Source organism: Drosophila mauritiana, chromosome 3R (genome assembly GCF_004382145.1).
Source record: "Drosophila mauritiana strain mau12 chromosome 3R, ASM438214v1, whole genome shotgun sequence".
NCBI lineage: Eukaryota > Metazoa > Arthropoda > Insecta > Diptera > Drosophilidae > Drosophila > Drosophila mauritiana.
This window is the reverse complement of record NC_046670.1, coordinates 3,054,790-3,079,359: the sequence shown is the minus strand read 5'-3', so window position 1 is coordinate 3,079,359 and position 24,570 is coordinate 3,054,790. Positions and strand designations below refer to the sequence as shown.

Below are 24,570 nucleotides of genomic sequence, written 5' to 3'. Positions count from 1 at the left end.
CCACAACTTTCGTACATCGATACGCTCTTCGCTACCATCGATTACTTTCGTTTGAAAATAGAGCAAATAACCGTTAGAAAGTGAGGGGAATTCCGCTAAGTTTTAGGATGTCAATTTTAAGATAGTCAACTGCCATTTAACAAATAATATATCCGTATGGAAACTGTTTTCAGAGAATTAATCAATAGACAAACCTAAAAATACTTTAGCCTTTAAATTGTATAAGCAATACGTGATTAAGCATATTATTGTATTATTTAAACTTATTATGCAAGGTGAACAAGGTGAACTTTTATTAGTATGTGGTGGCTAGCTCCGCTAAGGGAAATTAAATTGGGAGGATAACTTCGCTAAAAGAGGTGTGTAATCTCGGTAATGTTGTGTAGAATTAGTGTGTTCTACTTAGATATGTAGAAGTTGTAGTTCAGTTTTTTACTTTTTAATTAGTTTCGGCAGAATGTAGATTCGCAAACTATTCGCATCGATTTTTGAAAGTTAATGCTAAGAGTTTAGCAATGGTTATCTAAAAATTGGCTGGTAAAAAATAAACCAAGCCTATTTTAATGACACTTGATACTTCAATTTTCATCTCCTTTTTACTTTTTCAACTACAATGTTAGACGACGATGAGCGCTGGTTTCAATACTCCGGTTTGAAACGGTCTTCCATTCATATGGGAATTATTTCGACTAAAAGAAGTACAAACGCTAGACTTGAACGAATTGAATTGAATTACAATACTAATATGTCTTATAGACCAAATGGCAGAACTAGTAAGCTTCAGTAATCTCTCATGATTAATGAACGGGTCGCAATGAAAAATATAATTATACCCATTACTCGTTGATTAAGAAAAAAAACTAGATTCCTTTTTAACGAATATGTAACAGGTGAAAGGAAGTGTTTTTCGAGCCTATAAATCATACATATTGATCAGGATCACTAGCCGAATCCATCTGGCCATGTCCGTCCGCTTGTCTGTCCGTTCGTATGAACGTCGCGATCTCAGGAACTATAAAGCTAGGAAATTGAGATTTAGTATGCAGATTTTTTTAGTTTTTTCAAATTTATATTGCTGTGCCCGAAAATGTTTAAATTCCCGCTTGCAATTTCACTAACAGAGTAAGGGGTAGCTAATAGTCGGGGAACTCGCCTGTAGCATTCTCTCTTGTTTTAGTTTCTCCGTACCTTGTTTTTGAATTTGAACTGCAGTTCCAATTTTTCGATGCCAATAATGCCTAGTGCGTCAAGCCGAAATTATCATAATTGGGTCCAAGTGCTCTTTGATGGGATTATGCAAATTGGATGCAGCTTTGTGTCCCAATCAGTTTTCCAGATTGGAAGCAGTGGGTGTGTCCGGCGGTCATTCGGCGCTCTGTCAACTGACCAGCGCACCTGTTGCAGCGAAATCCATAAATCAATCTGCTACGAAACAAGAAACAAGCGAGGAAAAGCCAATCTGCGAAGAAAGAGAGGGCGACGACGTTTAAAAATAAAATAATGAATTTCCCATTTCAACGCACTCTCTTTATGCTCGCCACGCTACAAAAGTCGAGCATTCGGACTGGGTGTGTCATCAGTTCTACGGCGGTATTCCTCCGACTTGGACGCGTTCTTATCGCATGCGATCCTCTCCGGCCGAAAGTCGCGTCTTTCCCGTTCCGATTTTAATGCCAGTTGTTGATAACTTCCTCTCGAATATTTATGCCGAGCTCGGTGGCTGACACTTTCGAGCCCAAAGTTGAAGTTGCGTCCTAATTGTGATTCGGTCCATACGGTAATAGGCCAGAATAGTACCATCACAATGAGGTGTCACTTGCATATTAATTGCATTTCAGCGCCAAGTTGATCATTGCCCGTCTTCTTCTGGGTCCGCCAAAAATATTACACATACGCGGTAGATTTCCGACTTTTGGGGCCGGGACCTCCACCTCGAATGTTGCCCTAATATATCATTTTGGCAAATAGTGCTATATGAACTATAAACTATAAAGTGCTTAACCCTAAGAATAGAAATAAAAGGAATTCGGCTAGCAAGATGGCTTCTGAATAGATTGTACTTGTACTAGGAACTAGACTTTGGCATTTGTTCTTGTTGGTGTCCACTGTATTTGCATATGATTGGACTTAGCGTGTGCCGTGTGATATTTGCTTAGTTATTACAAACTTAAATCCATATCGATCGAGTGAATTAGATAGATAACAGCCTGTTTGAAGTTCTCCCTCTTTTCATTTCAGCTGCGTTCCCCGGTGATACCTACACCCCCGCGTGACTTGTCGGTTCCCACCATCATCCGGATAGCCCAGTCCCAATCATCGATCCCGAACCGCATCCAGAGCCCCAGTCCAACCATGTCCATTGCCGACAAACGCGCCTCATTCGCGCGCCGCGCCGAATCCCTGGTGGAGCGGGTGAGAGTTATGAATACCATTTACGAGGTACCGGCATCAAGTGACCACGGATCGTGAGATCGATACTCGATTTTGTTTGTTGCTCGCTGCCCCGCTTGCCACTAATTCAGATTTATGTGGCCAGCACTGCTGCTGGCACGGCTCGTAATTTATGGCTCGAGGCGTTTAATGTGTTTCACCCATGCCGACACTTTCCCAGTAGAAACAACAGTCCCAGGCACAGTCCCATTCCCAGTAGCATCGATATACATGTATACATCTGATTAGGCACCAATGGCCGTGGGTGGCGGGGCTCAGACAGCCAGTCGGCATTTCTCGGCCGATGGCGATGCTGTTTGGCTTGGCCCGACTGCTTTAATTAATCTGAAACACTCGTACGTTGTACACATCGCCGTAATGAGTGGGGCCAAATTGTGCTCGGATCAAGGTCGTCGGAAGTGTTCCCTATCACAAGACCGATTGCCTCCCATGAATGTGTGTGTGTTTCTGAAGGGCAGCTCTCGGGGTCTCAAATGCATGTACGGGTATGTCTGTTCTTGAGTGGTTAAAATGGCCTTTTGGTCGGCAGAACTAAGGCTTTATGGTATACTCGTAGGTGGCACAGGTCACCACGGAGCATACAGCTCTTTAATATTAAAGAACTCTGAGTAACTGCATCTGAAACCTAGTGGGCATGATCCTGATCCTTATAGGACACAAGCACTAGAATAGTAACGCTCTCATTATGCCAACGCACCAAATCAGTTTGACTTGCTACCCTCGAATATTCCAATGGCATATTCGCACTCGCGGGACATAAAAGAGTCATTGCTCCACTGTCTAGCTAAAAATAGGTGTCCCCATGCAAATAGCCCCCAAAACAGCGCGGTCATCGTGGCTGTGGCAGTGCTTATGCTTCTGTGTGGGATTGCCACACAATGGAATTTCAGCAGAGTAGCCCCAAGCGAATTTGTCAGCGGTTGGGAGCAGTGGAGGCAGTGGGCCCAGTGGGGGCAATGGGAAGACGCCAAAGAGTTGCATGGGAGTAGGGGAAGACGTCCATTTAATGGCATCCACACTGCAGCTTTAATTGAGCGGACTGACCAGGGCACACTCACTGGAAAGACCGGGTTCATTGGACAGACGATCCATTTCAAAATGATTTCTGCACATACATACATCGAATACCAAGCGTACAGAGAGAGAAATTGGGTGGTCTATAGGCAGTGAATGGGTAATTAAAACGAATTAAGGTGACAATTTATTGTGTACATACATTTGATATGAGGTTAACCACACTAATTAATTAATTAATTATATTTTGTGATCTTATAAATGCCTGGCTTTTTATGCTGTTTTAATTAATTTAGTTAAATTGATTTATCGAAACATCAAAGGATATTGCTAAGTTGCTAAGAATTTGATATCAAATTTGAATACCTGTCTTGTGTTTAAACTCACTTTTTCCTCAGCAAAGAGACATTAGACCCTCGTTTGTGGAACGGCTAAACTTCTAATTACACTGTTTTTTTAGCTGAATCTATAAATAATAAACCCCCCTTTAGCAAAGTGTTCCCAGGAAAGTGGGGAGAGCCTTTCTTGAGCCGCGCCAAATGGGGGAATTAAAAATGTTAATTAAATTTCGGTTCGGAATAAAATGGAAGGTGGAGGAGGGTGGAACCCGAGCTAGGTGATTCGCCTGCCAGGAGGAAGCTGTGGTGGTGGGGGAATCCGGACCAGGTGTTAGTAACACGGGTTTTGCTTACACTTTGCATTTCAATTTGGGGCGAGTGGAGCCGGATGATAACGTAATGATGCTGCTGATGGCGCTTATCAATCAGCGCGGGGATTTTGGTGACCAAAGCTTCATTTGCATTCCATTCGAACGACCTTTCACCGGCGTATGATCGATGTTCCCATAAGCCATGCCCATACTCCCCCCATCATCCGTCCGCTTGGCCACCGCATGCATCCATTCCATGTCGTGGACCCTCCTATCGCCCCCCCTTTTGTGAGTCCAAAAATAGCTGGGCAAATAAGTGGGGAGGGGGCGTGAGTTCGCGACTACGACGACGCGAACCTAACGAGCAAAATAAATGAACGATAAAAAGCCAATAAAGAGCGGCATAAATAAATGCGTAAATATCGAGCGCATACATTATGTCGTTGCGGCGGAATTTCGGAAGATTGGCTGCCACTTGGCGGGGCAGGGGCGCAGCTCAAGGGGCGTGGCAGGTGGCAGGAGGCAGGAGGCACAAAGGAGGATTCGGCAAACGCATTTGCTCAAGTGTCGCCGTTGTCATCCTTCGTCTGTTGGTCCTTCCAGGACGTGTGTTTGTGTTGCCATTTGGGCTTAAGTGTTCCGGGCTGATCCTGCTGGTGCGGGCGGTTCCAAGGGGGAACCGGATGCTCCTGTGAATGTAGGGCGGGATTTAAAATGTTGCAAGTATTCAGTGGGCTCTTTAATGTATCCAAAAATATATTTATTTTTAGCTCTTTTTCATTAGCATAATTAGTAAAATACGATAAAAGACTGAATTGTGTATCAAAATTCATGAGCTTGTGTTCCCCTTTTTGGCTCGACAATTTGCACAAAGTGCTTAAATTTGTTTCTACATTTTAACCCATTGAAGAACAGTACCCTTGAGATGGCTTTTGCCCAAGTTCCCACTTCCAAGCCACCAAAAAAATTGATTGGATTTGTTTACCAAGAGCCATTGCTTCCTGTTTCGCTGACTGCCGACCAGTCGTTGTTTATCTCTTGGAATTTAGCGTCTGTTTGGTGGGAAAACCTTGAAGTTGAGTTCCTACTTTCCCGCTTAACTTTGCGAATTGACATAAATAGGATATTTGCGCTTTGCCAACTCCCCAGATACTCAGACACCCAGCTACACAGCTACCCAGCTACTCAGCCAACTACTTGGATCCGCAGGTTGGCCCACCTGAACCCGTGCTCCGCAGCTTTTGCCGCCTTGGGCAATCGGCTTACACACTTTCAATTGCAGCCACCCCAGTTTTAGCCCCCACTCCCCTCATCCGTTGGGAGCCCATTCAGCCATTGTCTGCCACACCTACACCATCAGCTAACCGCTCGAGAAAGGCGTATCTTCCCCATGTGCCCATTCAACGCCTGCCCGCCCATAAATCCTCCTCCTGGGCGGGTTTTGTTGTGGGTTCGGAGCACCTGCCTGGATAATTGTGGCTGACAATGGTGTTTGTTGCTGCTCGTTGTTTGTGTGCATGCAGCGCTGTTCCTTCGCCCGCCTTTCGCTTAATTCCTTTGTCTGACTGGCGGGTTTATGCGCTTTCTCCCATCATCATCATCATCATTCCCATTTGTTTAATTAAAGCGCGTGTCGAAATTGAAACACAAAAAATGATGACACTTATCTGCTTATGGCCTTGGCGGAAGTGCATGCAAATTTTGAGGAGATCATTTGTTCTCGTATAACATACAATTTATATGGTTGACATAATGGAACTGAAACAACCTTTTTAAATTTTTGAAATATCTTTTGCGCTTGTGCCAATCGAAATAATTTAAAATCGCACGGAGTATGAAGTTTCCAGGCCAAAGCTGGCTTCAGTTTCATCCCATATTTTTGGCTTACCCCTAATTGGTTTCAGCATTTTGCGCTATTCCCATCCAACTTTAAATTACTTTCACTTTGGCCAGCCAGCCATTTTCGAGCTGCATCATCGGTAGTTGCGAAGGGGATGGCCTTCGATGTCGGCACATAATAGTAATCCATTCCATCATATCACCGCACCTCTGCCCTCCTTTCCCTATGAATATTTATGCTCTGTGGCCCTTTTTCCATATCCATTCCATATCAGAAATTGTTCGACCGGGCTGCCACGCCCTCACCCACGGACACAGCCCCTCGGGGGCATAACCGCAGCCGGCTTGACCTAGGACACGCATATTTCTAATGCGCATTTCGCCAGAGAAGTGGGTGGAATTGGGGTGGCCGGGTCGTCCGGGGAGGCGGATTTGCGCATTTCTCGCGCGCTGACAAATTAGCACATCAAAACAAAAAGGCCAAAAAGGCTCAGAGCAACCAGAGAAGAAGGGCTGCGAATGCGAGAACTCGCCGACAATAAAGAGTCTGCTCAACAATGCCACCGAAAACAAAGTAAGACAAAAAGGATTTTTACATAAACCCACGCAAGCCACCCACACAAACGCAGGCCAGCAGAAACACACACAAGCACGCACACACTTACAGTGACGAAAGTGAGTGGGCGCTAAACTAAGCGCGCCCAAAAGTAGGCAACGGAATTCGTTCGGCAGAAGCTGTAGCTGCGCGTGTGTGCGTGAATGTTGCATTATGAGCGTTGCCAGATGGGGAAAAACGTATATGAATGCTTGCTTGAAGTTTAAAGTGCAGTTAAGTACTTTGGGATTGCTTGGCTTATGCAAATGTTGGTTGAGAAATATTTATATTTTGTGGTTGGTATCTAGAGTTCACGTGTTAATCTATTTTTGACAAAGCTAACAATACTATAAAATTATGCCACAAACAAATAAGTAGTTCATTAACTCTAATTGGTAGGGTTTTATAACTATCAGTTGAACACACTTTGTCTAACTGCATATTTCAAGTAATTGTTATGCATTCAAGATACAAGAAACTACTATTATTGCGCACAAAGTCGAAAGATCTGCAACACAATATCTAAATGTGATATAAACTTAATACTTTTCAACACAAAACTCCATTGGGAGTCGAATTACCAAGTGCGTAGTTGGTGGGCAACCATCTGGCCACGCTCTGTCCAGCACCTTCCCAACAAACTGCCCTACGGCAACATTTCAACACTTGGCCCGCCCCCAACCGCCTCTTTTTCCCGGCAGCATCCCTGCGCGAACGAGAGAGACAGCACTAGAGGGGGAGCGCGTGGGCAGAGTGGGCGATTTCACTTGGCCATTTCACTTTCCATCAGTTTGTTTTGCTCCCCATTTCGCTCGGCTTCGTTTCGCCTCGGAAAAGCTCGGCTTTTCACGCCGGCGATGGCGATGGCGTCGCATTTTCCCATGATAAGCCAGTTTTCGCAGTCGTCGCCAGGCGTTCGAAGATTGCGCATCCCATCAGAAACGCGTTCCCGCCCGATTCGCATCCGATTTCGGTTTCCATCCTCGAGTGCTGCTGTGCGCCTGATAGAGCCCCGTTCGAGCCACGCTTGTGTGTCTCGCAGTTCCTTCGAGCAACCCAGTGAAGTGAAGCCACCGTCGCCCGAATCCCACACCATGTCGAAGCCGGGAACCCCCAAGCACGGCGCCGGCTCATCCTCAGCAGCTGCTGCCCCCGAGAAGATTAGCGTGAGTTCCGACATAGCAGTTTACCGCCAGGAGGACAGCTTTTCGACAAGTGCATCCTGGCTGATTTAGGATGCAGAGCATCAGAACACCCCAGAACATCATGTCGAGTGCGTTAATGCGCTTTTCTAGAATTCTCTCTGTGCGTATACGTAATATTCGTAACACGCCGTGCTGCAAGTGCGACGACTTCTGTCAACATCTCAAGTGTCTGGGTGGTATAATCTTTCAAAAAAAGTCGGGATAAATATTTGCACGGAACTTAGTGATGAAATTGCAGACGAGTGAATTAGTTTGCCATAAGACCAAGTTGTTCTGAATGATATTTAAAACTTTAAAAACTTACCTAAATTGAGAAACGATGAAATATTTTTGAGGACTTGTACCACGAAAAAGCGATAAGTTTTTCTTTCATCTGAAATGGGCTATAATACTATAAAAACAAAGTAATTTGTTGAATATGTAGCATTGCATAGCTCAGGCTGAGCATTTGGAAACAAGTTACCAACGAATCCGTGACAGTTCCAGGGCTTTGTGGATTTGTCCACCGTAAGTTCATCCCCTTTACTTCCTCCAATTAAAAAAGGTGAACGCAAAATGCTAAGCCAGACTAAGCCACCGCGATCGAATAGAGAAAACAGAATATAGAAACATATGCTGGTGACCTCGAACTCCCCTTTGGCGCGGGGTTACCTTCCGCAGTTGGGTGCTGTTTGCTTTTTATTTTCTTGGCCCTTATCGGTGCCCAGTGAACTGGGCTCAAAGGGCATAGCATACTTTCTGACTTGCGCCTCATAAAAATTGCATAATTGTCGTCCTGCATGTCGTTGTTTGTGCGACTCTTTGCGGGGCTCCGTGGATGTGGCTATTGGTGTGGATGTGGCTGTGGAATGGGGGCGACTCAACCATTAGCCTGGAACTGGATGTTTCTTTTTACGTGCCATTTGCGGTCGCATCTGGCACACAGCAACTGCGTAGAGCGGGCCAAAACGAATCTAGGTGCTCAAATGGGCAAAATTATGGTGTTCGTTCGGTCTTAATTGCGTGCCATTTCCCTCTTTTATTGGGCAGCTAATTATATGGCGACAAATTGGTGCGGTCTCTAAATGGAATATATGTATTTGTGTCCTAGAAATAAAGGAGCATCCAAATGGAGAGCTTAAGTAAAAGCAGACACTTCATACATAGTCATTTAAATATGTTTGACTTATTGTTGTAATATGCTACATTTGATTTGATAATTTGCGGAGAAAAGTAGATATTTCACAAAAGCTTAAGCAATAGTGCTGGAATATAGAAATTAAATCTTCACCAAGACTTTCCGTGATAGAACTTCCATTAAATAAATATTTGCTAGGTAGCATTTTTTCACTTACTCGCTTTTGCCCCGCGTGGCTGGCTCATGATTTCCCCATTTTCCTTTTCGACTGAGCTCATCAAATCCTGACCACAATGTGAGCTGCGCCGCTTCCACCCCCGACCACATGGTGCACACTCTCTGGTCCTCGACTGCAATCCCAATTCAAATATGCTGACTAAAGGGCTTTGCTGGAGTAAACCTCTGCGATATATGGCTGTATTCCTGCCCGACTCGCTTTGTTTCCCAGTTTTCCGGCTCGCTCATCCCTTCCGGCGGAGTCTGAATGCGATGGGATTTAATTAGGGAAAAGCATAATGGGGAGTCGGCTGTCCATATAGGGGTATGCATTATACATGATACATGCTGCAGTCCGGGCCAGATCTATACCACTATTTCCACTGCTTTTTCCATTTTTCTCCGACATTCGGCTTAATAATAAAATAGGCTGCCCGCGGGGCTTCCATTTGCCGCCTTGAAGAAACTTCCCGTAATTTGTGCTGGTCCACACTCACACTGGAGGATAGAAGTCCTTTTTCGGGCAAGTTTACGTTCTTTGTTCCGCCCAGGCAAGTTTCTTCATCCTCCAAGTTTGTTTTCGCCGGAGCAGCTGGCGTGTCCCCTGGCCACTAGACGAAAACTTGTTGACTTCGAAGGCATCGGAAAACATGCGTTTCTCCTCTTATTATTGTATTTCGAATTGTTTGTAGTTCCTAAAAAAAAGAACCGGAAACGGAGAGTCCCCTCGACGCATTGTAAAGTGAGTTGGAAACGGTGGCGTAAGAACTTTGCCACCGGCAAAGTGTCAAAGTTTGCAAGGCCAAGTTGCGCATACGCCCCGTTGCCTCCTGCGGCTGCGGGCTCAAACTTAAAGAACATTTAATTGGTGGCTTTAAGCACCGGCCTACATGGCCGCCTGATTTGTTTGTGTCTATTAAAATTTCCCTGGCAATGCGGTCGCGCCGCCAGAAAAGTGGGCTGGAATTTTGTTTGCACAACTTTTCGCATCACTTGGGGGCTTTCGCCTTGATGCTCCACCGCTCTCCCCCCTGCAATGTTTTCCATAAATTCAAACACTTTTACACAGATTTTCACCGCCCTCATAACGGCATCCGCAGGCTGTTGGAAAAGTGTCGGGGCATGAAAATCACATCAAGTATACGTCAAAGTGCGGCCAACTTGTGCTCCTCTTAGATAATGCCTGGCAAAAAGTCCTGGAGGAGAAGTCAAAAAGATTTCGATTGCAAAATGCAGACTGTGACTTTTTAATTGCATTTCAACTAGATGCGCAAATTCTTCAGCACTAGAAGAGACATTAAATGGTTCAGATTTACATATGGCAGCTGAAAGTTTTAGTCGCCGAAAATCCACCTGCAATCATAGAATCGTGCTACTAGGTCGGAATAAATGTGCAACTGTGACCCAATTATAATGTACTGCACAATGCCACAGTCCACCGATGATTACTATGGATACAGTCTCGAATTAGCAGGATTTGCTGTGCCAAATCAGCTGGGAAATCAAATATCATATCAATTATGTGGCCTGCACAATGCACCTGCAGAATTCAAACCAGGCAATTGCTAATTGAAACATTTCGTCCGCCGCCGGGCATTCGGAATATTAATTGAGATTAATGCGTTGTTAATAGAACGAACTCGCAAATGACACAATCTACGAGGGACCAGAGAGGCGGGCCATATCCGATAATTAAATCTACATTACCATTACGCATGCTGGTCAGGAAAAGGACGGCAGAAAGTGAGGAATGGCATCGGTCGAATGAGCCGGGCGAGCAGGAGGCATATCTATGTGGCCAATCCACCCCCAGGACGACACATGACAGCACTTAAACAAATACCAATAAAATTCTCAGAGCTGGGGAGCTTGGGGCGTTGGGGGCATCCCCAAAGTGCTACGGTGCAAGTGCGGTTATGAGCCGAAATCCATTTACACTTGAATTCGCTTTTGGCCAAAATGAAGTGGCCAAGTCGGGACCAGGACCTTCTGTCCGTCCGCCCATAAACAAACTGGGAAGCGGACTGAATCTGTTTGTCAGGGAATGCGAATGCAATAAATTTAGCCCGGGGAGCAGTCCCACCGATTGAGTTAGGAGTGTCCGGCGAGGAAAATGCTGATTAGCGGAAAGGAAAACAAGGCGAGAAAATAGGGGATTGGGCTCGGGAGGATGGGCCCGTGGCCTGTGGCCTGGATTCAATGGCAAGCACTTTGTTAAATAAACTTTCTGTTCAAGTGGCGAATACTTCTGCACCAGACTTGGCGCTCTCCGGAGAGTCCTTAACTAGGTCCCGGCTTTGTTTCGCCCGATCTTTTGCATTCCCATTCCGGCTGATGAGTTGAAACGCTGATGAGCCGAGTGGTGGGCAGTGGGGGATCAGAGATAAATGGTGACCTATATCCACCTGGCTGGCTAAACACTAGCTTCCAATGATGGTGTATACCTGATGGACAATTAAACAAGCACAAGACATTTAGCCCGCATGGATGGAGTCCTGAGGTGCGAACTTTTAGCCATTCCAATCTCGTAAACTTTTCGACTTGTGTATAACGATTTTTTGAACAAGCAACCAGATGACAACTTCTGGCTACAGGAAGTTTTCTCGTTCTTGGATAAAATATGATTGGCAAAAGTTTGTTGTTTGCCTTTCGTTTTTGCTCTTGGATCAGCTCAAAGGATATTTCTGATTCGTTTAGCAGCTTAGAAACAGTCGGAAGACATAGATCAATATCCAAAGCCATTTTAATGTAATCATACAAATATGAAGTCAAGTCAATAAATGCAAGGTTAGGAACTTAATCAGATACACATTTCTGAAATAATGGAAATGCGAGGGAGAAATTTCAAAATAAGCTTAAAAATCACACATCATTTTGCGGAACACAGTGTATCAGCCATCAAGCCGTCAACTGTGAAATCCATCAGCAATCCTGCAGACTCAACCCGACGGAATGACGGCTCCTGCAAACGCTAACACAAGGATGTGAGTCCTGGGAAGGGAAGGGATGGGAAGCGTTGTGATATGATGGATACGGAGCTGCCGTGTGTAATGGGCACTTAGGTCGCTGCCACATGACTGCGACATTAGAGGGGAATAGAGGGGCAAATGGGATTGCTGAGGGGGCACGGGATTGGGTTCACGGGTTCACAGGAATCAAGAATCGGGATCGAGGCTGAACGGCAAACGTGAAAGCGCAGTCAGCCGGCAGGAAGGGGAAAATCTGCGAAAAACTGGCAACGTCGACGAAATCGGGAAAAAAGTGATGCGAGGATGTGGAGGAGATACATGAGCGACCAAGAGCTATGGCGACACGGAAAAGCAGCAGCAAGGAGGTCAATGAGTTGACACGTGCACAGCACAGTACAGCGACATCCCGGCAAGCTGCAGCATTCAGCTTTGGCTTGGGGCAGCGCCTCGGCTTGGGAGGACTTCCACCCACTCAGCCATCCTTCTGGAAGGACCCCATTCGCTTTTGTTATCCTGCGGAGAGCAAGTGATACAGTTTTATGCATGTTTTCCAGGCATTCAGGACATCGTTTTGGGCACACTTCACATACGGTCTCCTTCTACGATGCAAAACTGAAACGCATACATCTGCATCTGCTACTGATATTCAAACAGATGCCCGGAAATGCTCGAAATGAAAACCAAACTTTGCGGACATGAAAATGCAATTCGTGTCTCGCAAAACTGTACTGCTCTATTTTGTTGATGGCAAACAAGTAGGTTATTTGCCAACGGGCAAATACATTCTTGTGTGTGCGGTTTAAATAATACCTTTTGACGGACATTGTAGGGCATTTCAAAGTATTGATGTTCTGAAAAAAAAAAACTGTTTTTGGGCGGTGAGAATGGGCGTGGCAAGGTTTTGGAACAACTTGCTCAGTCTGAACTTTCTAACATTTATAGTTTCCGAGATCTAGAAGTTTATACGGACGGACGGATGAACGGACACATGGGCGTTGCCAGATCGATTTAGCTGGTGATCCTTCTCAAGATTATATGACCTTTGTAGTGTGTCTACCAGTAACGGGTATTAAAATTGCTTGCCTCAAAAAATACGAATTCAATAACTAGCTGATGACTGTTGCCAATTGAAGAACTGACCCCAACTTGTTCCATGAAAGTCAACATCATTGCTCGCACATACGTGTTTCCGTCACAGGAAAAGCTAGTCAAAGACATGACAACTATATAGTCGTGTGTCTCAATTAAGAATCCAGATGCACATGGCAGCAAAAACAAGGCGGAGTGCAAGCATTGACCCAATCACAAGTCAATTAAAGTGCGACGAGCGCAGACTGAAAGCCGGAGGAAGAGCGGGCTACACTTTTTCACGTAAATCAAACGATTGAGCCAAATGACTTTTTAATTGACTGATGACTCTGGCAATGGCAAGAGCCACATGCAAGCGGCCAAAAAAGATTTTCTGACGCAAAACGAGTAAACATTTTCGCCTTTCAATTGAAAAGAAAACACACTCGAAAGTGAATGAAAACTTCAGTTGGCTGTCGCATCAACTTTATACCATTCCGTTGACCAGCGAAAGTCGGGAAATCATATGAAGCTACTAATTAAATAATTGGACTTGGTCGAGCCAAGTTTTTCTTTGCATGAAAGAACGATATATACTCTATATTTACTATATACTCTACATGTACTATATACTCCTATTTGTATTATTTTATTATACAAAAAACATGTCCATATGCACAAAACTTTTCTTTGTAAATCAAGGAATCTGAAGAAGAATCTCAAAGTATAAAGTCTTCATTCTTGAAATTTACATAGTTAAACATAGCACACTTCATTCTTCAAAGTTCTCCATTTTGCTCAGTGTACGTCAGCGTATCAGAGGCATTCGACTGTTAGTCAGTGAAAATTCAGCCGGAGCCAACCGCACGACATCCGTCATCCGTGATCCGTCATCCGTGATCCATGGGATGCGAGTGAGGTCAAATGTCGAGGATTCCGCTGGGGAAAGGTAAATGGATGGGCTTCGGCAGGTCGCAAAGTGCAGCCAGTCAAGCAGCCATGCAGTCCGTCACAGGTGGCACCATCCAGATGCGTACGAACCCAATCCCAATCCCAACTCCACCCACCTTTGCACTTTCCACTTTCACCCACAAAGTGTGTTGAGGGCGTGCAATTTATTGGCAATTTCATTATTTATAAGCGTTTTCCATGGCATGCACCATGCGTCTATATTTGAACACTCTGATGGACGGACAGGTGCACAAAAGGCTGCACTTGCCTCATCGTCAGTTCGTCGTCTTCCCCTGCAATTGCCCAGGTCCTGGCACCCAGTTCCTCCTCTTTCGTCACCAATTGTCAACACTTTGTCGCAGTCATTCCTGGAATGCATCCAGTAAATACATTTCCCACGCCCTCGAAAGATACTTTACGATGTGAATTGCACACAGTTCAAATGTCGAATTCCTCGACTATAGGATATATACTTCTCTGGTCATGGGATGTTTTTTTGCAATCAATAAAAGTTAGCAAAAGTTTGTGACAGAATACAGCGCTGAAAATTCAAAGAATTAATAATACATGAAGCATTTTGGGTTACTTGATTTATTTATAATAATAACCAATGCGTTCGATTAGTTTGGAACAGAGCGAACCGGACACAACCATGCCCTTTTCCCACTGCGCTCTGTGTTGTCCTTGGCAGAAACATGAGTCCAATCCTTCCGTTCCCCCGTCCTGACCAATCCCCACTCACACTCAATTAATGCCAATTGATTCGTGACGTCTGCTTGTTTATTGTCCATTATGCAGTCGCCTTATCCAAGCACGGTGGCCAATCCTCGGCAGCTTGTCGATGGATACGCTTGCACCGCGAGCCAGCGGCATCCTGGCTCCGCTCTTTGCATGTCCTTGGGCGGAAAGATTAGCTCTGTCAGCTGGCGCAGTTACATAAATAGCCAATTTGAGTGATTTATTTATGCGCCTAATTTGAATGGAAAACTTTTTATTGGCATGGCCGCAGGTGAAACGACGACTCACAAAGGCTGCGGCGGGCACTCGACAAATGCATTTACATAATACCCATTCCGTTTATTTATCTATTTACTGGCTTACACAAAACCCCCCAAATGAGCGGGTGGGCTGAAGCTTTCGCTTAAACCGAATGGACATTAAGGGGCTTACGCAAATTCTTGGCCGGAAGAGGTTCTTGGCCCTGTTGGTCTTTTGACACTTGTATAGTTTCGCTCAATTTCAATAAGTGTTCGATGGACGTGCCATGGGTGTGCTATTCGAACCTGCTCTCGTGTGGGTGGGTGGGCCTGCCCAGGACTCGCAGGACAAAGGAGCCTGCCGATGCTCCCGTATCAATTCGAGGAGCTTCACAGGCTTATTTGCTTTACGCTTTAATAAATTCCGAAATGGGCTCTGGCAAGGCAGAGCCGCCTGAAAGTGATAGGCCAAACACAATACACTTCTCTCCGCAAATCGAACATTTTGTGATGGGCTCCTCCAGAGCTTGAGTTACACAAATCGATACTGGGAGCATCGTGAGTCCGCTTAAAGCGAGATTAAAGTGCAGGCTTAATAAGCACTCTTAAAGGTACACAGTATTAATTTACTTTACGCAGAGAAAGATTCAAAGTGTCTAAATAATATATAATATACTACGTTTCTAAGCTAATAATATATATATATTTATTCTTGATTTGGACAAGTCCGTCTGTTTGTCCGTTTTTTTGTCCGTATGAACGTTGAGATCTCGATATTTTTCCAAAAGCAATAAAACTTTTTTTATATCGACCTGTTTAAAACTACCGCTTTGACGTAGATTTTAATTGTAATTTTTTTGAAATATCTAATCGGATCATTGGGCTTAAACAAGTGGTGTGTTTCGTCACTACGCAGTTTTCCGTCCGCATGGAAAAGTATGATTTATCATAAGCTTAAATAATACATGAACCCCAAAAAAGAAAGGTCAGTTTCGTTGTTAGCTAACCCACGCACTTTAAAATTCCTGGACTTCAAATTGAATTCGGTCAATAGAGCATAGAATTCAATTTAGAACAGAGTTTTTAATGCCAAAAATGCCCCTGAGCTTTGAAACATTCAACAGTTTGGTGGGTTTTCCTTAAATTTTCCATTTCGAATTCCGTTGCACGAGTGGGTGGGTATTTACTAAACGCACACGCACATATTCGCCATGCCTGGGTGAGGAATTCAAATTCAAATTCGAATCCAAATTTACACAGGGCAGGACGAGCATGGGGTTGATATTTGCGGGGCCCAAGTGCCACAAGGTGGCTGCCAGGACATCAAGGACCTGCCAAAAGCAAGCGCTCACAAAGTCAAATGCAGAGGAAAACATTTCACATTTTTTGGTCATTTCATGCCCGTCATTTTTCACGCTTGAGTTTGTGTTTATGGCAACGTGAAAATGATTTTGCCTCTTACTTTGCTAAGGCCAAAGTTTTCCAGTTCTCCAGTTTTCAAGTTTCCCTCTAACAAATAACCGCATTCCGGGCACACACTTCAATGTATTCACAATTTCGATTACCGCTCTTGCAGAAATACAATATCAGCACAGAGAAATGCGGGGATCTGACGGTCATAGTGCAGGTGAGTTGGGTTCGGACAGTGTCCTCTGCAAGGAGCATCACCTTACCCTCTACACTCCATTCTTGTGATTTCCTTGTGATTTAGGGCGACCTGTCGCAGCAGGAGAAACGCGCCGTGTTCATCACGGTTCACGACCTGGGCTGCAACCGTAAGTAGCTGGCTCCCGGTTGGACTAATTGACTAATTCTGGCCATGTCCCCAGACAACTCATTCCAGGAGTTCGTGAGCAGCCCCTGCATGACGGAGATCAAGGAGCGCTCCTGCTTCATCCACGTGGACGTGCCGGGGCACGCGGACAACGCGGAGGCCCTGGCCGACGGCTTTCCCTTCCCCTCGCTCCAATCCCTGGGCGAGGACCTGGTCACCGTCCTGGACTACCTGCACGTGAAGTACGTGATCGGCCTGGGCGAGGGTGCCGGAGCCAATGTCCTGGCCCGCTTCGGACTGGCCCATCCCAGCCGGGTGCTGGGCCTCATCCTGATCAACGCCACTGGCAGTGCCGCCAGTGTGGTGCAGTCCTTCAAGAACAAGGTAAGTGGGAGGCTTGGAGGCTGAGCTCTTTTGTCCGTGCTTCCTGGCTGCCAAGGATTCTAGGCATTAGGGTTCTTAATGATTCAAACATGATAAAGTTGAAGCATAACCCGCTTCTTTCTTAAATATAATATCAATTGAATGGTAAAGTGCCACTAAATTGTATGAATTCCAAACTATACTCATCCAGATGAATATTATGTACATTATGGTAAAGTTAAATTGCTTAAATCAGATATTAATTTTTTTTATTATTATGAATATACAATATATAGGAAACATACTTATTCCTAGTACACGATATTTACCATTTGTACTGCTGCTTAAAGACGTTACTCATACGCAGTGTTGTCCAAAGCCATTCCAATTTCAAAACCTATTTCTTATTAATATATCGTTTATTTCCTAAATTCCACTAATTGTTCTGCCTTCTCCACTCTCCATTGCAGTTCATTAGCTGGAAGAGCGACGAGGTGGCCCAGTCGGCTGAGAGCTTTCTGATGTACCACAAATTCGGACATGTAAGTAGTGGCAATCGGAGTGGCGGGGCCGGGTCCCCATCCTCGCCAGCTCTACTGGGCCATTGGCCCGCCGTGGTGGAGTGCGTGTTGTCGTTGGTTTGATCTCAGTGTCGTACTCACTTACCTTCTGTTCTATTTTATGTTTGAACCTAACAACCAACCAACCGCCGAATCGAACTCTGTTCGTCTGCGCATTCAGGTTATGGAGGTAAACAGATCAAACGTCTCTTAAACCAGTCCCCTTCTAATCGAAACCCCTTCGCAAACCTCGATTCAAATCTGTGCTGCAGTGCTCGCTGAAATTCGAACCCACATACATAGTTTTAGGTCCCCTCTTTTTTGCGGCATGTTTATTTGTTTATTTACTTACCATACTCGTTGAATTTCTCGTTGTTTTCTTCTAGAACTGGGTATGTACATAGTTTTCCCCTCAAGAATTGGAACCAAGCCCCTGTGCAACCAAAATTGGAAACAAAATATTTATCCACAATCAGCTTCATAACATATTTGTCAACTTGTTGTCCCTACTTATGTATTTGTATTTGTTTTGTGCACGACCTTAAGTTTATAGTAGTTAGTAGCCATAACTTGTAGTTCGCTTTAACTTACCGAATTTCCGTCTCATGCAAATGTTCTGCTTTCCTAAACACTGCTACCAAAACCACTGCCGGTGAATCACCGATTCCTGCAGCAAATCGTGGGCGAGAATCCGGACAAGGAGAAGATCGTGGCCGAGTACCAGAAGCGTCTTCACCGATCCCTAAACAGCAAGAACATCGGTCTCTATGTCAAAGCATTTATGAAGTAGGTCGCACACTGTATGACTTGGATTCGAACTAACCACGTTCCTGTGTCCCTAGTCGCAAGGACCTCACGCTCAAGGGCTGCAAGGTGGATGTCATCCTGATCACGGGCATGCTCAGCCCCTACGCATCCATGGTCGAGAAGCTCCATCGCGACGTGGAGAAGGAAAGGGTCACCATTCTGAAGATCGAGCGGGCTGGCGATGTCCTCGCCGATGCTGTAAGTGTGGTCTAGGTCTATGCCCAAAGCAATCTAGAATGGGTAATACTATCGTGTTTGCCCAGTCGTAGTCAAAATTATGAATAGAAAGATGGATTTTTTAAGATATTTGATTTCATTTACGTAGTGAATTTAAGCAATCAAAAACTTGCTTGTTTAGCTATTTAAATTAATTAGCATATCTGCAGATGTAACTTGTCAAGTAAATTGATTAACATTGGAAATCCGCACATTTTCCAGCCCGGAAAGGTGGCCCAATCCATTCTGCTGTTCTGCAAGGGACAGGGCCTGCTCACGTCGGTGGTGATGCCAGGCGTGGATCGCGGACGCGCCTTTTCCACCGCTAGCTCCGGATCGCTGGAGGGGGCCAACGGATCGCGGCGCCTGTCGCGCGGCATCTCGATGGAGGACTACGACAAGCCCAACATCCGCCGGCTCAGCATCATGAACAGTGAGTTGCCCAAGAAGGAGTAATTTAGATGAGACCACGCCACGCCAACGTTGGTAGATTAAGCTTAAATGCGTATTTAAACTACTTAAACTAGTAAAATACCTTTAGTCTGAGCAAAACGTATTTGTGTGAACCCAGAGCCAAACAATCATCCCAAATGTAACCGCTTTTCCGCGGAATTTTACGCCAAATTTTAATTAGTAATCGCTTAAAGTTTTCAAAGAGCAGAAAACCCAACAACAACACATTGACCATCCGAATCCGAATGGACGGAAATAAGCCGAAAACTGTATTTACACTGTGTACTTAGGATTAGTCTTATGTATGTAACCCCAAGAAGCCCACCTGAGAATCTGAAACAATGGCCAAATATCCATATCTAAATCTTCAACTCGAGCGAACTTATCACAACTGCTAAACACGAACTATAAAACGCAATCTATTTAATACCTCCGAATAGTAAACTGTACCTAAACTCGTAGAAACTAGTAGGGAAAAATCCCAGATGTTATCCCTTCTCTACTCTGTCACCCTTCAACTTTCTAAACTTTCTATAGTTTTTGTGAACTGTCTCAAATTTTAGTAAACAAAATAAAAACAGAAAAAATCATATACAAAGTTCGAATAGTGTAAGTTGAGAGCACCACTGCGAAAGATGCTTATTCAAAGTATTTATACCGAACAAAGGCACACGGATTATATATACTCGTATGCATGTGTAAACAATCAAAACCAAAAGCAATTCGCAAACCAAAGAATATTAATTGCCATGTAGGTGTCATGCGTTTTTCGAAGCGAGTATTAACAATTGTTTTATTGCATTGGCTTTAGCTTAACATTTAGTGAAGACATTTAAGTCGACCAAGCACTCAGATAAGTAGATGCAACTACACCGTTACACAATAAAGTTAAATGAAAACGCCTCTGCTGAGTTTTAATTTGTTACTAAATATCTTACACATTTTGCCTGGCTGTCAAATTATCGGATGTTTTTGGGGTGCCCACCTTCTCACTAATAATTGGTGGCTTTATTCATTTAAATCTTGTGCATTAAACTCATTAAATATCATTTCATTTTATTATTAAACGTAAATTTGAACAAATCTTTTTGGGCGCGAAAATTTCAAAATTAAAAAATAAAATAGAACGTCCATCTCTACGAAAGTGTCCACCACTAATCCAAGCGATAGTTTGACAAGCCTGTGGTATTTTTTGCACTGCTTGAACGGTCACTCTGGTGCCTAAGTGCTTATTTTAACAACAAATTTACGAGCAATTGCTGGAAAATAATGTTGATACTGAGCTAACCTGTGTCCCTTTTCGACCCGTTGCCCACCAACCAGCCAAGCACATCTTCTCCTTCAACAACGTGTACATGGACGCCCCACCGCCCACGAAGCCCCCGAGGGGAGTGAAGTACGGCAAGGATGAGGTAAATTTCTTCAAGCCCTCGCTGAAAATGGTGTTCATCTCGCGTCACAGTTTGTTGAAGCAATAAACACATCTGGAACCGCGCCTGCCTGTGTTTTCCTTCGTAGATTGGTTTCTTTGGGCCCATTTGCCTGTCGCAAAGCTGAGGGCCCAAAGTTGATGACGACACCATCTGGTTGTTGTTGCTGCCGCACGCCCTCTTTTCGCTTCGCGATATTGCTTTTCATAGATTAATCATGAGTAATTCCCGGTGGCCGGCTTACTTTTGCAGTCCGCAGGATGTGGCTTCCTGGTCAACGTCATCAAGTCCCTGGGATTCAGCGAGACCACCGAGGAGCGCCAGAAGGAGAAGCAGAAGATCGAGGCGGAATTCAAGCGCTCGGATCTGCGCCTGAACGAGCTGGTCTCGCGGCACGACCAGCAGCTTACCCAGGTGCTGCCCCTGTTCAGCCAGGTGTCCTCAGAGGTGACGGCCAGCCGGGAGCGGATTCATGCCGTCAAGGAGAACCTTGGTGTCTGCAAGCGGCTGTTGCAGTGCCGGCGCGATGAGCTCCGGAAGATGTGGACGGATGCGGTGCAGCACAAGTACGTTCTGGAGATGTTGGAGCAAATGTAGGTCACTCTGTCCTTATTGTTAATTGACACGTGCTAACTAGATAGTTTCTTTCCAGCCAGGAGTTGCGCAAAGTGCCTCAAAGGGTGGTGGGCTACACCGCCAAACGGCAGTATCTGCATGCCAGCAAGGCCTTAACTGATGCCCTGGCCACCCTCAATGGACCCTTACAGGCCGTCGAGGGCTTGTCAGATTTGCGGACCGACCTGCAAACCCGACGCCAGCAGCTGTACCAGCGGCTGCATGAGGAACTGGTCACCCAGGTGTACACCAACTCGGCCAACGAGGCCCTCTCCTCGTTCCAACGCACCAACTCCAGTAGGCTGAATTCCAGTTTTACTCGGGGAATAGGTGCTCGTCGCTCTACGGATCGCATCGAGGCCAATGCTCGAGTGCGCAAGGCGCTGGCCGAAATGGCACAGAGCTTCGATTTGGACAAGGCAGAGGTGATTGAAGACGCAGATCTCATTTACCCGGAGCTGAGCATGAGCTACTTCGTTGCCATCATAGTGGAGTCGTTCGGAATGCTGCACAAGGTGCCTGACTCTCTGGAGACACTGCGCGTCCAAATCCAAACAGAGTTGCTCAACGTGGTGCGGCACACAACGCATCAACTGTCTGTGAGTGGAGCAACGGCGGACACCAATCCGCTCCTCACACTTCTGGAGGTCATATTCAAGCAGTTCAAGGCAATAGCCAAAACGCATTCCTTGCTGCTGAAGAACTATTTGTCGGTGGGACAGAAGTACTCTGTGGTTGGACCCCAACCATACGACCTAACCGATTTCTGGGCCCAGGCTCAGTCAGTGGTATGTGTTGGACTTTCTAGCTCTTCTGAATCGCATTTCTAATTAAGTACCAACTTGTTTATTTCAGTTGCAACTGTTGCTCACCGACTACTTGGATATACAGAATGCTGCCGCGGACGAAAGTGCCCAGACGGGGTTTTCAGAGCCCACCAGCAACATAAATTCCTATTTTCTAAGGCGTAAGGTGCCGAGGTAAGTTACATGTCAGTTAGCAATCGCACCCTATTTAAATAAATGTTTCATTTTATAACTAGCACCAAGCGCTCAATGTTCAAGTTCGATAAGTCATCGCACGTTGGCACGAGCAGCAATAGCGACACCTTCAAGGAGCATCGTCGCAACGCCTCGGATGCCTCCGTGGATGACAACCTTGTCGGCCAGCTTGGTGGCAGTGGCAAGGGCTCCACCAGTGGCCTCTTTCCTCACGAGAAAAAGCAGCGGGAAAAAATACTTATTTGTACGCCGGATCAAAGTATCATAACCAAAGTGTATCTACCTCTAATGGGATATATCAAGGAGATAGAGAACTTTATGAAATGCAAGCCAGGGTAAGAGGATTCACTAGTAGCTGCTGCATAGAGTGCAAAGCAATAATATTTTATTATACTTTCAGGCAACCCTGCAGTCTACATGACTTTTTAGACAACTACATTAAGGACACATTCCTATCCAAAGGACACAACCGCAACCTGCAGCTGACCATAGAGTCGCTGTCGAAGAATCAAGACGCATGGCGCACTATTATAAGTCCTGAGGAAATAAAGGCTCTTAATCTAAGCAGGCCGTTGCTGCAGTCTACTGTGATGGTCGAACGGAGGTTAATGGAAACTAAGAACCTCATTCAAGACCTGCCCTGCTACTCCGAAGACCTGCTTAAGATGGTGTGTGCTTTGTTGAAGGCCTATCGGGAAATATGTCAGGCGGCCTACCGCGGAATTGTGCAGCCAGATTCAGAGGATAAGAGAATTTACAGCGTGGCATGGCTAAAAGACGAAGATATCAGCAGGTTCTTAAAGTAAGTATATCAAGCAACATGTATTTATAATTTCCACAAACTTATTGTTAATTGTTTAGAACGCTTCCCAACTGGACTGACTTAAAGACCTCCAGTCAGAAGTCGCGCCACAACCGAAAACTTCATCGCGGAAGCTTTGAGCCTTCGGAGGAGGAGAGCCCGTTGCAGGTTCAGCAGCGCAACATCCGCGAGGCTGAAATGCTAACCAGTAATTTGGGCGAGGGTGGGATCACCCAGCAAGAGATTTTGGTCGAGATCAGTGTGCTTAAGGAGCTGGCCATACTGCAGGAGAGCATGGAGTGGTTCTCGTGCCGCGTGTCGGAATTTGCCAACGACTTACGCCGGCCGTTGGTGAACGGACTGAACGCCGTTCCTGCTGAGTGCGGCGCCGACATTGCTGTGAAGGATGGTACGATCAAAGTGATGACTAATCTGGCTTTGGAGTTTGATGAGCTGGCGAACACCTGCCTGCTGGTATTGCATCTGGAGGTGCGCGTTCAATGCTTCCACTATCTGCGCTCGAAGTCGAGTGTAAGGACCAACAGCTATGTGGGCTCCAAGGATGACATCCTGGAGCCCGACCGCCAGGTGCAAGTGCTAACCAAACGGCTGTCTGAAATGGATGAGGCGTTCAGTGCCACTCTACATCCGAGGAAAACCAGGGTAAGTTAAATATTCGCACCGTCAGTTGCATTTTGCTCGAACGTATTCTTCTTTAGTACATTTTCGAGGGTCTGGCGCACTTGGCGTCGCGCATTCTTATCCAGGCCTCCAATTATCTGGAGCACATAGATCAAATAACCGTGCAACGCATGTGCAGGAACGCGATCGCCCTACAGCAAACATTGAGTAACATAACTGCCTCCAGGGAAGTGGCTTTGGATCAGGCAAGGCACTTCTATGAGCTGCTTTGCATGGAACCCGATGTAAGAGTGATTGGCCCAAATGTTGTAATTCACCTTTTCACTTATAAGCACTATCTATCCCCTACCCACAGGAAATACTCAATGCGTTGCTGGAGCGGGGCACCCAGTTCTCGGAGATGCAGCTGCTCAATGCCTTGCAATTGTCCTGCAAGTCCTTCGGCATAACCGACGCCAATCTCCTGGCTTCCTATCAGCAGAAGCTGTCGGACATACTAGGCGCCAAGCCCTCGAAGGGAATAGTTGTGTAGTTAGCGTGGCAGCCGGCGGATAAAACCAATTTTAATATCCATACTTTTGTGTACATCGGCTGCAGGTGTAAGTGCAAATTGTGTGTTAGGGTTAAGCTCAAAATAATTGCGAATGTTCTGAACATGTTTGGCGAGCACTTAGTGTTACGATGTAGCCGTTTGTAAAGATACATATTCTAAAGTTCATTAACAGTACTTTAATGGCCTATACACAATAAATGAGAATTCAACAACGATATTAATAAGGTTTTTAGTGTATCTAATTTTCTAATTTTTTTCAACTCAACCGTTTGTAAAACCGTTTCAGCAATGTTATTTAACATG

General features: G+C 45.3%; 1 protein-coding gene across 13 annotated transcripts; it reads left to right on the top strand.

The window, feature by feature from the left end:
- The first annotated feature begins 1,561 nt into the window (after positions 1-1,561).
- LOC117143870 (exocyst complex component 4) lies at positions 1,562-24,484 on the top strand. Of its 13 annotated transcripts, none has more exons than XM_033308740.1 (20): positions 1,562-1,777; positions 2,239-2,439; positions 16,628-16,678; positions 16,763-16,826; positions 16,881-17,209; positions 17,659-17,730; positions 17,930-17,938; positions 18,135-18,140; positions 18,422-18,534; positions 18,591-18,753; positions 18,994-19,204; positions 20,548-20,636; positions 20,907-21,247; positions 21,307-22,057; positions 22,125-22,249; positions 22,312-22,605; positions 22,671-23,072; positions 23,132-23,735; positions 23,792-23,998; positions 24,070-24,484. In XM_033308740.1, the coding sequence occupies exons 2-20, from the start codon at positions 2,353-2,355 to the stop codon at positions 24,244-24,246; spliced, it is 4,095 nt and encodes a 1,364-aa protein (XP_033164631.1). In that variant the 5' UTR covers positions 1,562-1,777; positions 2,239-2,352; the 3' UTR covers positions 24,247-24,484. The 13 variants fall into 13 exon arrangements, with proteins under 13 accessions (XP_033164631.1, XP_033164633.1, XP_033164637.1 ...); XM_033308746.1 differs by having other exon boundaries at positions 1,563-1,777; positions 2,239-2,412; XM_033308742.1 differs by lacking the exon at positions 18,135-18,140.
- Positions 24,485-24,570: the final 86 nt, after the last annotated feature.

Coding starts and splice junctions, on each gene's coding strand:
- LOC117143870 (XM_033308740.1), top strand. CDS start 2,353: ATGTCCATTGCCGACAAACGCGCCTCATTCGCGCGCCGCGCCGAATCC. Junction 18,535..18,590: donor TATGTCAAAGCATTTATGAA/GTAGGTCGCACA, acceptor CTGTGTCCCTAG/TCGCAAGGACCTCACGCTCA. Junction 19,205..20,547: donor CCGGCTCAGCATCATGAACA/GTGAGTTGCCCA, acceptor CCCACCAACCAG/CCAAGCACATCTTCTCCTTC.